The sequence below is a fragment of the Ahaetulla prasina genome, chromosome 1 (genome assembly GCF_028640845.1).
Source record: "Ahaetulla prasina isolate Xishuangbanna chromosome 1, ASM2864084v1, whole genome shotgun sequence".
Taxonomy (NCBI): domain Eukaryota; kingdom Metazoa; phylum Chordata; class Lepidosauria; order Squamata; family Colubridae; genus Ahaetulla; species Ahaetulla prasina.
The window spans coordinates 185,746,842-185,760,724 of NC_080539.1; the positions used below are offsets into that span (position 1 = coordinate 185,746,842).

At 39.4% G+C, this 13,883-nt stretch overlaps 1 protein-coding gene across 5 annotated transcripts in view; it reads right to left on the bottom strand.

Annotated features, from left to right (window-relative positions):
- Positions 1-981: 981 nt before the first annotated feature.
- Positions 982-13,883, bottom strand: part of ACKR3 (atypical chemokine receptor 3) — a 76,551-nt gene continuing 63,649 nt past the window's right edge. For all 5 annotated transcript variants that reach the window (XM_058185123.1, XM_058185115.1, XM_058185098.1 and 2 more), the window contains one exon: positions 982-3,035. In XM_058185123.1, the coding sequence (XP_058041106.1) occupies positions 1,915-3,009 (1,095 nt within the window). In that variant the 5' untranslated portion in view covers positions 3,010-3,035 and the 3' untranslated portion in view covers positions 982-1,914. The remainder of the gene's footprint in view (positions 3,036-13,883) is intronic.

Sequence of the window (13,883 nt, forward strand, 5' to 3'; positions counted from 1 at the left end):
CCGCCCTTCTCCGAAAACTCAGGGCGGCTTACATTGTGTTAAGCAATAGTCTTCATCCATTTATATATTATATACAAAGTCAACTTTTATTGCCCCCAACAATCTGGGTCCTCATTTTACCTACCTTATAAAGGATGGAAAGGCTGAGTCAACCTTGGGCCTGGTGGGACTGAACTTGCAATAATTGCAAGCAGCAAGCAGCTGTGTTAATAACAGACCAGAGGCCCAATTTCTGTTATGATAGCCCTGCTGATGAAATAAATGACTTTTCCTGCTGTGGCGCAAACAAGTCCCACAAAAGAAAACCTCAGCAGGATTTTCCTCTCTTCCACAATCATAATTAGGAGGGATCACTTGGAGATAGGCTACTCAGCACTTGATGTCTGTCCATTGTGCCCATAGAAGTAGCCCCAGCAAATGGAATTCATGGCTTGGCCATTGGTCAGTTTTCGATGGTATAGTATGGTTGAAAAGGGAGAGAACTTGTGCAAACTGAAGGGTCAACCCAAGGGCTGAAGCTTAGCAAAACCAGTTCATAGAAGATTTAGGAGAAAGATATGATTAGCTCCGTTTATTGCCCTCAAAGCTTCCTACTCCAGAAGCACACAAAATATACAAGAAGAAATCATACCTAAAGAAAAGTTCACATTTTTTGTGACAATTGCTGCTACTTTTCAAAGTAATTTTTAATGTAAACAAATATACTGTGATACTCCTGAATTGTTCAAAAAGAGTAAAGGCTTCCAAAAATTCTGAATTCCTCAGTGAAAACTGGATTCTGATATCAAGGCACTCTTCAGTCACCACTCTCATATTTTGCTGTAAGTCTATGTATAATTCAATATTATTTACTGTTCACTTTTAAACATTTCTTTATGTAAAAAATCTTTTTAAAACATATATACCATCTTCCAAACACAGGTTATCCCAGAGTAGCTTACAACATGACAACAAAAAAGTATTTTACTTGAGGAGACAAAACTTTCTTAACATGTCTGTTTATTGAATATTTTTAGGATCAGAAAAAGAACACAAATGGACTACAGACCAATTATATTCAGAAGCATACATATGCATACACACTCACGCATATGCACAATAAGTCTATGTGATTGTGACAAGAAAATTGCTGGTAAAAACTGGAGGCACCCTGTTCATAAATATTTTGAATCCATTCGTAAACTAGTTGATGCAGGTGCGTCACAACAGGATACTGTAAGCCAGCAGTCCCCAACCTTTCTGGCTCAGTGGACTGGTGTAAGGGGATGGTTTCGTGCACACAATGTGCCACTTTCACAAATGCAGCTTTGCAGATGCATGCACACCACTTCCATGCCCCAGTTCCCAATGGGTTGCAGTCCAGCACTGGGATGAGGAACTAGTGGTTGGGGACCCCTGCTATAACCCTTCTGTAGTGCTGTCTATGAAACCATAGTGTAATCACCAGGAATACTTGCTATTGATTTAAAAAAGAATTTAAAATTAAATATCAGGTGCATCTGTCCTCCCACCCCACCCAAGTAGCATACTGTATTGTTTGCATCTTATTTTCCAAGATAGCATTTGAAAAATAACATACTAATAGGAGGATGAGGCGCTGAAAGAAACGAATATCCAAAGGTCATGAAACATTAACATGCAATAATGAATATTTAAAAATATATATTACAACTATGTTGTCACAAAATTTGAAGACCAACTTAAAATACATATAATTTTAATTTGTTATGCAATCTACTCTTTCAATAGAAAACTGAAGATCTAATATTTAAACTACAATATTTTATACTCTCACAATATTAACCAAATACATGGTTAAATATATTTATCTGCCAGTATAACTGCAAAATATCTGATATATATATTGGAAAGGAGTAATCTGCTTCCCCAGCAATGTCTTTTGCATAGCAATGATCATTTACCATTTTGCTCCAAAGCAGAGTACTCAGTTTCTGAAACCTTGGAAGTATCAATCAGCTTTGTAAGGCCAGTTTTAGCTGAATATTTAAAGATAAATGCTTTCATGAGTTCATACTTGTAGTTTTGATTGATAAAACTATAGAGAATGGGATTGATGCAACAATGAACCAGAGAGAAGCACTGAGTAATGTGAAGAGCTGCATAAAGGAAGTTCTCCATTTGGCAACTGAAGGGTATAAAATGGAAGGCCAACAAGAAGTCAAGCAACACAGCTATGTGGTATGGCAGCCAACAGACAAGAAATACAAGGACATAGGAAAAAATAATTTTCACATTACTCTTCCTCTCTTGATCATTAGAGGCCAATACAGCTGCGGCTAAAAGACAATTGGAAACAGCAATGAGAGGAAAAGGAATGACAAAACCTAAAATAACAGAGGTTAGCTCTATGCCAGCTAGCCACTCCTTTGCAGTCTCCTCTGGATAGACAGGACGACAATAGGTTTCATTGTTGGAGGAAACCATCTTAAGGTAATAGGTATCAGGAAGGGCTGCAAAGAAGGCAAAGAGCCATACCAAGATGCAAATGCAACAACGGAGTCTCTTCTTTTTAACACTGCTGGCAGGTTGGAAGTAAGCAACTGAGAGGTACCGATCCACACTCATACATGTCAGGAAGAAGATGCTGCCATATAGATTGATGGAGAACACAAGGTGAGCTATCTTGCATGAGATTTCCCCCATGTTCCACTGGCTGTGTTGAACAAAGGAGATTACCCAGATGGGAAGAGTGATGATCACACAAAGGTCAGCAACAGCAAGGTTGAGGATGTATAAGTGAGTTTCATAGCCAGTAATTTTTGTTTGAAAATTCATCCAGACAACCACAAAATTGGCCACTAAGCCAATCATAAAAATAAAGATATACAAAAAGGACAGGGTATAGAGCAGAGCACTTTTGTTAAGCATATTTGGGCACAACAAGGAGTCCACAGTGATACACTCTCCATTGTTGCAGGTTACATTGGTTTCATTGAGATTCTCCACTTCCAGAAGATTGAATATTGGAGGCATGTCAATAGTATTCATTGCAGATGATTTTTGATGAAATGAGCCTGAAAAAAAGAGCAAAAAGACAAAAGGAGCAATTTAGTTGAATAGACATTATTTGCAGTTGCCTTTATATCAAATAACTTATGAATTCCACAAATGTACTGCATGTTTTGGCTAGGCAGAATTTTATACATACCATTGTGTAAAACTGTAGATATGGAATAAGGAAGACCCAAAACTGTAAGCTGTATGAAAAGGAAACAACACTAATAGTCCTATTCTTATCAGGAAAAGTAAGGTTAAGAGACATTCTAGAAACGTGTTTTTTTTTCTTCCAAATTGCCAGCCTCGTCTACAGCCTTTGGACTTCCTTGTTTGAACTTTTCGTTTTTGAATTTTGAGCAAGATAATCATAAACTTCTTTTTTGTTGGGCCTCCTTTGGCATCATTCTTATGTGTATCTGATTTCACTCCAAAACCTCTTGTAAACATTTACCCACAGGTTTTAGTATTCAAATAATAGAAATATATGAGTCTATGAACAAAAACAGATAGTAATCAACAGAGAACAAGAGGAATCAATAGTATTTCTGGAAATAGAGAAAGATTAATTTTATCTTAGATTTCAAAACATTACAGAAAATAAAGAGGAAGATTTAGGGGAAACAATGGTGGAAATCCTAGCAGCAGCAACACAAAGAGATAAGGAAGATATGAGAAGAAATATCGATGAGGTGTACAAAGTACACATGAATTATGCACACAGGCATAAATTACCAAAAGAAGTGCATGTTAAATTTACAAAAAAAAAAGAAAGATAGATAAAGGATGAAATCTATAAAAAAATGAGAGAAGAATCGATACTATATAAAGGAAAAGAAATAATAACCCTCAAACAAATCCCCAGACGAGTGAGAGATCAGAGAAGGAATTATAACTTTTTAACATCACAACTGAATAAGTATAAGATCATATTCCGATGGCTAATACCAGAGGGTATTTTAATCTCCTGGCAGGAGGAAAAAAATAAAATAGATACACTAGACAAAGCTCAAGAGTTCTTTGAACATCATTTTGTCTTAGAAGAAGAACAAGAGAGCAGGGAAGAAGTCGAGAGTAAGACCCAGGAAGAATGCGATCTGGAAGAAAATGAGGAGGGAGCAAGAAGAAAAAAGGAAACTGGAAAAGGAATGAACAGAGAGAGAAGGGGCAAAGGGAAGAATCCAAATAGAAACAAGAAGCACAAGAAAACTAAGAGTAACAAACAAATAAGAACAAATATGGAGGAAGAAATAAAAATGATTTCAATAAATATAAACGGTTTAAACACACCAGTCAAAAGAACGCAAACATTCACAAAGCTACAAAGATTAGATATGGATATTATAAATTTGCAGGAATTCCACATCAAGAAACAACATAGAAAGATATTAGAATACCCAAGACTAGGTGAACTGTACACCTCATTGGCAGAATAAAAAAAACAAGGAATAGCAGTATATATTTGAAATACAAACAGAACAAAAAACATTATTACTGATCTCAATTTACACACCAAACAATAATCAAAATGAATTCTATAAAAAGATACACAATAAAGTAAAAGAATTAGAATATGAAAACCTCTGCCTAATAGGTGACTTTAATGCGATTACAGATGTGAAAAAAGATGATCCAAGTAACAAGAAAAACAAAACCAAGAAAAAGACATTACCAGACAACACATTTCATGAGATGATACAGGAATTATGTCTGCAAGATACATGGAGGGAAATAAACAAGGAAAAAAATACACATTCTATTCTAGTCCACATCAATCATGGTTTAGGATAGATATGGTATGGATGACGACAGAGTTTAGAAAAGATGTAGAAGTGAAAATAGGGATAAACATGTGGGCAGACCATAATCCAGTAAGAGTAACATGGAAAGGCCAAAAGAAAAGAAAAAGGTGGATGATGAATAAAGAAATACTAAAAGAGTACGCCCAGATGATTGATCACATCGGGGGAGGCACACTGGACCTGATTTTTATCTCTGGTCAGTGGTTGAAGGATCTGGACTTGAGGGATGTAGTCACAGAACCTTTGTCATGGTCAGATCACTCTCTCCTTCGCCTGGACTTTCTGACCGCCACTCAACACCGCAGGGAGACGGAACCATTACACTGGTTCCGTCCCAGGCGCCTGATGGACCCGGAGAGGTTCCGGACGGAGCTTGGGCCGTTTCCTGAGGGTCTGGCTCACGGCACGGCTGAGGAACTAGTCGCGGCCTGGGAACGGGCTGCGGCTGGGGCTTTAGACCGTGTCGTGCCTCTGCGGCCTCTGACCCGGCGCAGATCCCAACCGGCTCCTTGGTTCTCCGAGGAGCTGAGGGGGATGAAACGCCGGAGAAGACGCCTAGAGAGCTCCTGGAGGTCTAGCCGTTCAGAGGCTGATCGGACACGAGTTAGATCCTATAGTAGGACCTACCTAGTGGCACTGAGGGAAGCGAGACATTGCTACGCCTCCTCCCTCATTGCGTTGGCAGATAACCGCCCAGCCGCCTTGTTTCGGGTGACTCGTTCCCTCCTTCACTAGGGGGAGCGGGATGACCCGTTACAGGGACGTGCTGAGGAGTTTAATGGTTATCTATACAATAAAATCGTTCAGCTTCGGGACGGTCTGGACCAAAATTGCGGCGATTCAGATGGGGCGTCTGAGGGTGGTCTTGTTGACATTTTTTGGGATGAGTTTGACCCTGTGGCTCCCGAGGACATGGACAGGTTGTTGGGTAGGTTGAATGGCACCACGTGTTTACTGGACCCGTGCCCCTCCTGGTTGGTACTGGCCACTCAGGAGGTGACACGAGGCTGGCTCCAGGCGATTATGAGCGCTTCCTTGTTGGAGGGAGTCTTTCCGGCCGCCTTGAAAGAGGCGGTGGTGAGGCCCCTCCTCAAGAAGCCTTCCCTGGACCCGGCTGTTTTAGGTAATTATCGTCCGGTCTCCAACCTTCGCTTCGCGGCGAAGGTTGTAGAGAGTATGGTGGCATATCAGTTTCCCCTACACCTGGATGAAACTGTCTATCTAGACCCGTTCCAGTCCTGTTTCCGGCCCGGCTACAGCACTGAGACGGCTTTGGTCGCGTTGGTGGATGATCTCTGGAGGGCCAGGGATAGGGGTTGTTCCTCTGCCCTGGTCCTATTAGACCTCTCAGCGGCTTTTGATACCATCGACCATGGTATCCTGCTGCGCCGGTTGGAGGGATTGGGAGTGGGAGGCACCGTTTATCGGTGGTTCTCCTCCTATCTCTCCGATCGGTCGCAGACAGTGTTGACAGGGGGGCAGAGGTCGGCCCCGAGGCGCCTCACTTGTGGGGTGCCGCAGGGGTCGATTCTCTCGCCCCTTCTGTTCAACATCTATATGAAGCCGCTGGGTGAGATCATCAGTGGCTTCGGTGTGAGGTACCAGCTGTATGCGGATGACACCCAGCTGTACTTTTCCACACCGGGCCACCCCAACGAAGCTATCGAAGTGCTGTCCCGGTGTTTGGAAGCCGTACGGGTCTGGATGGGGAGAAACAGGCTCAAGCTCAATCCCTCCAAGACAGAGTGGCTGTGGATGCCGGCATCCCGGTACAGTCAGCTGAGTCCGCGGCTGACTGTTGGGGGCGAGTCATTGGCCCCGATGGAGAGGGTGCGCAACTTGGGCGTCCTCCTGGATGAACGGCTGTCTTTTGAAGATCATTTGACGGCCGTCTCCAGGAGAGCTTTTTACCAGGTTCGCCTGGTTCGCCAGTTGCGCCCCTTTCTAGACCGGGATGCCCTATGCATGGTCACTCACGCCCTCGTGACGTCTCGTCTGGATTACTGCAATGCTCTCTACATGGGGCTCCCCTTGAGGGGCATCTGGAGGCTTCAGCTAGTTCAGAATGCGGCTGCGCGGGTGATAGAGGGAGCCCCTTGTGGCTCCCATGTGACAACTCTCCTGCGCAGACTGCACTGGCTACCTGTGGCCTTCCGGGTGCGCTTCAAGGTCTTGGTAACTATCTTTAAAGCGCTCCATGGCATAGGGCCGGGCTACCTACGGGACCGCCTGCTGCTACCGAATACCTCTTACCGACCCGTGCGCTCCCACAGAGAGGGACTCCTCAGGGTGCCGTCGGCTAGGCAGTGCCGTCTGGCGACACCCAGGGGAAGGGCCTTCCCTGTGGGGGCTCCCACCCTCTGGAACGACCTCCCCCCAGGACTTCGTCAACTTCCGGACCTCCGAACCTTCCGTCGCGAGTTTAAAACACATTTATTCATCTGCGCAGGACTGGATTAGATTTTAAATTTATATTGGTTTTAATGGGTTTTATTATTTATATTGTTTTTTTAAAGATTTGGCTATGTAGAATAAGTTTTTTAACTGTTATTTTATTCTGTATTTATATGTATCTTTTTATTTGCCTGTGAAACCGCCCTGAGTCCCTAGGGAGATAGGGCGGTATACAAATATGATAAATAAATAAAATAAAATAAATAAATGATTGAAAAGGAGATGAATATATTTTTCAAGATAAACACAAAAGAAGAAACTTCCCTTCAAAACCTATGGGACACTGCAAAAGCATACATAAGAGGTCTAACAATTGCCTACACAGTGAAGAAAAATAAAAACAAAACGTAAGAACGAGACAATCTGTTACAAGAACTCAGAACCTGACCTACAGAAGGAACCCCAAAATAAAAAGATTAAAGGAAAAATAGATTTGATAAAACATAAAATTAATCTGACTACACAAAAATAGAGATAGCAAGGAAAATTAAGGCAGCAAAACAAATTCACTTCGAATACGCAAACAAAACAGGACGATGGCTGACATACAAACTGAAAAAAGAAAAAGAGAAGAAAATGATACACCAATTACTAGAAGAGAAAGGAGAGACATGCTATAGAAAAGAAGATAAGAAAAATTTTGCAAAAAATTTCTTTCAAAACCTATATGCACAAGAAAATACACCTGAAGAAGATATTAAACCATACCTAAACAAATCAGATCTAATGAACTTAGAAGAGACACAGAGGGAAATATTAAATGGGCCAATTAGTTTGACTAAATTAATGGAGGCAAGGAAAAAACAGAAAAACAATAAAACTCCAGGTCCAGCTGGCCTACCGGTAGAATTTTATAAGACATGTCAGCAATCATTAGATGAAATTTTATTAGAAATTTTTAATGAAGCACTTTTGAAGGCCAAAATACCAAATTCATGGACCGAAGCCATTATCACACAAAAGAGGAGACAGACCAACTACAAATCAAAAATTGTAGACCAATATTGTTACTAAATGTAGATTATAAACTATTTACATTGATAATGGTGGAAAGATTAAAGAAAGTAATAAATGAATATATACATCCTGACCAGAATGGTTTTATGCCAAAAAGGCAAATAAAAAACAACATGAGAATAACAATAGATGTATTGGAATATTACGAAGCAAACACAGACAAACAAATGGCATTAATATTCTTAGACGCACAAAAGGCCTTCGATAATTTAAATTGGAGATTCCTTATTCTACAATTAGAAAATATGAAATTTGGCAATAAATTTGTAAATATGATAAAGAAAATATACTCAACCCAAACAGCAAAGGTAGCAATAAATGGAGATATGACTGAACAATGTACAATAACAAAAGGATTGAGGCAGGGATGCCCCTTATCTCCTTTATTATTCATTCTAACATTAGAGATACTGTTAAATAAAATTAGAAGCAATAATGAAATAAAAGGACTGAAAATTAAAAAAAAAGAATACAAACTTCAAGCCTTTGCTGATGATCTTGTCTTCATCCTGGAGCAACCAATATCAACAAGACACAAACTACTATCACAAATAGAAGAATATGGGAAGGTAGCAAGACTCAAAAGGCTTAAAACAAAGGTACTAACGAAAAATCTTACAAAACAACAGGAGAAGGAATTAGAAGACAAAATGGGTATACAAATGACTATATATATATATATTCTGAGGTTTTCGCGGGTGTTTGTATGTAGGTCTTTGGTTATTCAGGTTTTCTCCCGCGTAAAATTGGAAGTGTCTTGGCTACATCTGGAATCCACCCAGAAAGCAGACCCAAACCCACACTGATCATGAAGCACGACCAAGGACCAGAAGCCAGACCGCAGCTGCAACATTAGCCATTTCAAACCCCTCCAATCCATACATGCAGCAGACTGACACCCACTATGAAGATATAGCACGACCACGAACACGAAGCCAAACAACAGCAATGCAGCTCACCAGCTCAAATCCCCCTGCAACTCAGACTAATCTGAGCCTCCACCCAAACAGGACACACCCCCAGCCAATCAGAGCACAAAAAAACCCCCCATCCAATCAGAGCACAGCCAAGCTCCCACCCAATCAGTTCAAACCCCCAGTAGCAGTTAAAAAGGAAGAAACAGCTGCAATCACACATTGCTCCCAGAAGCACGAAGCTGAAGCCTGAAGATGACGAATGAGATTTCGTCAAAACATCGCCAAGACACTTCCAATTTTACGCGGGGAAAAAACCCGAATAACCAAAGACCTACACACACACACACACACACACACACACACACACATATATATGATTTTGGCTAACAAATAAAGGTTCCTCGATCAGAGAAGCCAATTATAATAAATTAACACAACAGATAAAGACTTAGAAATTTGGAGCAAATTACGGCTATCTTTGCTAGGGAAAATAGCATCAATCAAAATGAATGTGTTAACAAGAATATTATTTTTATTCCAAGTAATACCCATAAAATTAGGGATTTTTTTTAAAGACTTCAATAAACTTATAGCAAATTATATTTGGCAGGGGAAGAAACCAAGGATTAAAATAAAATCTTTACAAGATAGCAGGGAAAGAGAAAGATTTGGACTCCCAGATTGCGAAACCTATTATAAAGCAACTGTCAGGGTTCCAAAAAACCCCTCCTGCAGAAAAGACTCCAAAACCAACATCTTTCAAAGTTCTTTTACTAGCATAGGTAAACTGGCACAGTTGGAGGAAAACCGAAACTGGGGATTCTGGTTCTTCCCTCAGTAATACAAACCCCAAAATCTCCACCCTCATGACCCCTCTGCTGGTCACATGCTCCAATCCTCGACTGTCCCATGTCAAAACATCACTCCAGCCCCTCCTTTTCCAGATGTGAACCCAGCCTGACCTTGACCGGCAGAAAATGTTATTATGTCTAATCATCCCTTGCACTACCACCCTCCTCCCCTCCTTTCCCACAGAGGAGAATTGTGGCAGCACATGGAAGCCTTCGGCCTAGTATGGCTTCCAAAGCTGACAGCAACATCATTGAGATGGATCAAGGATTGAACAGAATTAAAAAATAAAGGAATTCTAGCATTAGAGGGGTATGATCTACAAAGAATGTGGCATGCACTTCTGTGGGAGGGAAAAAGTAGACAGCATGGATATTTTCAAAGGCATTTAATTAGAGAAGCACTGCTACAGACATGGCAAGGGATAAAAAAGAATCACTATGATAAAATTCCAGAATGGTTATCCACAATGGAGGCACAAATTTACCCAAACGCATTAGACACTGATAAAATGAAAAGATACAAAAATTTGTTAAATAATCAAGGGGAACTAAAAACAAGATAGGAATTAAAAGAACAGGATACAGACATTGATTGGTGGCCTTATATGCAAATAAAATCCAGATACAAGACAGATTTGATACAATTTGGATTCCAAAAGAAAGCATATAAATTAGACAAAATTCTTCAAGGTACAGAAGACAAATTGATAAAAAAAATCTACAATTATTTATTAAGATACAAATTGGAAGAAGAAATAGTCAAAGAAAACATGATAATTTGGGCAAAAAAAATCGGTTATAATATTGAATTAGATAAGTGGGAGAAATTAGGGAATAGAAATTATAAACTAACAATGTCAGTACCCTATAAAGAAAACATGTATAAAAATTTTTATAGGTGGCACCTGCCACCAGCTAGATTGGCAAAGATGTTCCCCAATACTTCACCACTATGTTGGAAATGTAAACAATAAAAGGGAATGTATTATCATATGTGGTGGTCCTGTTATAAAGCGAAACAATATTGGCAAAAAATTAAATTACAAATAGAAGAAATTATAAAGCACCATATAGAAATGAGGCCAGAAACATTTTTACTGGGAATAATTCCAGGGTCATATGAAAAAGAAATACGGTACTTAATTACCCACGTAGTTACAGCAGCACAAATAGTCTATGCACAGAACTGGAAAAATAACGACATACCATCTGAAGACAATGTAATTAGGAAAATCATGGAATGTGAGGAAATGGATAAGCTTACGAAGGAGATACAAGAAAAAGAGGAAACAGAATATCATCTATTCTGGGAGAGATTGTATAAATGATTGGAGGAAAAAATGGGAAAAAATAAAAGGACAAGGAAAGATTAAACAACGGCTAAATGAGGAGTAGAAATAGAAAAACAAATAGGAAGAAACAAAAATTGTGGAAAGGAAATTGGGTACACGTGTATATCTAAGTATATATGTAAATAAAATAATTAGAATAATATAATATATTATAGTAATATATATATATATATATGATATATTAAAAATATACGTATAAAAGATACATTAGGATAAGAGAAAGAAAATGTATAAGTATTGATCACCAATGTGAAACTGTTGAAAAGAAGAAAGTGTTAATATTTCTTTCTTTTTTTAAAATCTGTTTAATAAAAATTATTTTTTTTAAAAAGAAATATATGAGTCTTCTTTTTTGTTTTGTTTTGAATTAGTGGGGGCAGAGCAGAGACAGCAGACATGCAGAAGCGGGGGTCTCCTGAATAATCTAATTAAAAGCCTTAAAAAAAACCCTAAACCTGCAGAGAATAGCAACCACAGGAAAAAAAGTGAATGGAGGAAAGACTGGACTTGGAGAGAAGAGAAATCTTGGAAATCAAACATTTATTTGGAGAAGAGCGCAGATGACCGCCTGAGCACCGGTACTCACAGCAGCAGCTGAGAGTAGCATGACAGACCAGCTAAATGGAGCAGCATATTTGCTAGACCAGCAAATGGAGCCCACATCAGCACATCGTACCTGAAAACTCCAGCAGTGGCCAGGCAACCAAAAGGGCAAGAAAGCAGGGAGGAAAAGGATAAGCACAAAATATTTGTGGATAGGGAGAAAAGGGATAAACTTTCAAGGCAGGAAGTAGAGGGTTTGTTGACCCTGAAGTTTACATATGTGTAGCCATATTTTATTGTAGCCTTTCTCTATTTCTTCTTAGTTTTTTAGGTTTGCAAGTAAAGGAACTTAATGGTATTTCAAGCTTGCCACTCTCTAACTGTTGAAAGGGGGGTTACTTAGATAAAGGGGGAATGTTATGTCTAGGTGGCATTCCTTCCTGTGGGAACAGAGAAAATGCCTGCAGCTGGAGGAAGGTGGAGTTTGGAGTCACCAGACTGATGGAATGAGAATTTGGAGATTGTGACTCGGAGGGAAGTTTCAAACTTTTGTTTTTTATTGGGTGTAATTCCGGATCCTGGCTAGAGTCGGAATTACACTAAGTCCTTGCCAATTTGATAAGTTCTTAATAAACAGATTTTGATGGAAAGTGGATGCCTTGGACTTTATTTCACGGGACATGTTATTTGGAAGCTTGATAGGGTTAAGAGCAAGGCATCTAGAAAACAGCCTGAGATTTCCAACAAAAAAGAAGTGCATATTACTTCATAAAAGGCCAAGAACTCTTGTAAATTCTTAATTTTTAAAAAATATCTGAATTCATTTTTTTTCAAATTCTTTTTTCAACTGTTCAATTCATTTTTTCAAATTTTAATCTTTTTCAACTCTTAAATATCGTTTTTAATTTTAATTTTTTTAATTTTCAATTTTTTTTAATTTTAAAAAATATTTTTTTAATTTATTTTTTTTTCAAATAAAAATTGAAAAAAGTTTACATTTTAATTCTTTAGAAATTTTTTAATTTTTAACAATCTAAGAGAAAAAAATAATAAACTACAGAAAAAGAAACAAACACTTCAAGTCTTTTGACTTGAAGGAATTCTTGACAAGGAATTATTGTAAACCCAAACTAAACAAGTAGACCACATCAAAATAAAACACAATAGGGAGCAAACCAGGGGTGAAATGCTCCCGGCTCGCACCGGCTCTCCCGATTAGGTAGCGATGGCAGCTGCTGGTTTGGAGGACCGGTAGCAAAAATCCCTGGCTCCGCCCCCCTGCCTCTGCTGAGCCGCACCATCAGCAGAGGTTTTGTTTTTTTTTTAAAGTTTTTCTTCAGCTGAAATATGCCTTGAAAAGTAAAAAAAAAACTCTGATGATCGCGGGGCTGAGCAGAGATCATAAGAACACTTTAAAAGTTTTTTTTTAAAAAAACCTCTTCAGCTGAAGGGGAAAAAAAGGAAAGGGGGGGGCTTTAAAAGGCTCCTCTGGCCATCCCAGCTGAGTTCCTCATCACCAGAACCTTAAAAAACATGTTTTCTACATGTTAAAACAATTATTTTAAGAGGTTCTGGGCTGCTATGAGGGAGCTTCAGCTGAGATCATCAGAGGAGCTGACTTTAAAACTTTTTTTCTTCTGGCTATCCCAGAGGAGTTTCCTGATCCTAGCAGGCTTTTAAAATCACTTTTTAACAGCCCCCACTTACAAGAGCCCCCACCCATGCCCAGCCAATGCCCCCTCCTCACTTACCTATAATTACTGCTCCTTTTGGGCTGGCAACGCAATGCTTACTTCAGCTACTGATTACAGCCTGCTCCGGATCAATCCGATTGAAACACTGTAGTTTGTATCCTTCAATCATTACATTCCAGGCATGAGTTTCATCCAACCAAATTTTAGTAATGGGAACTATATAATAGTTCCTTCATGT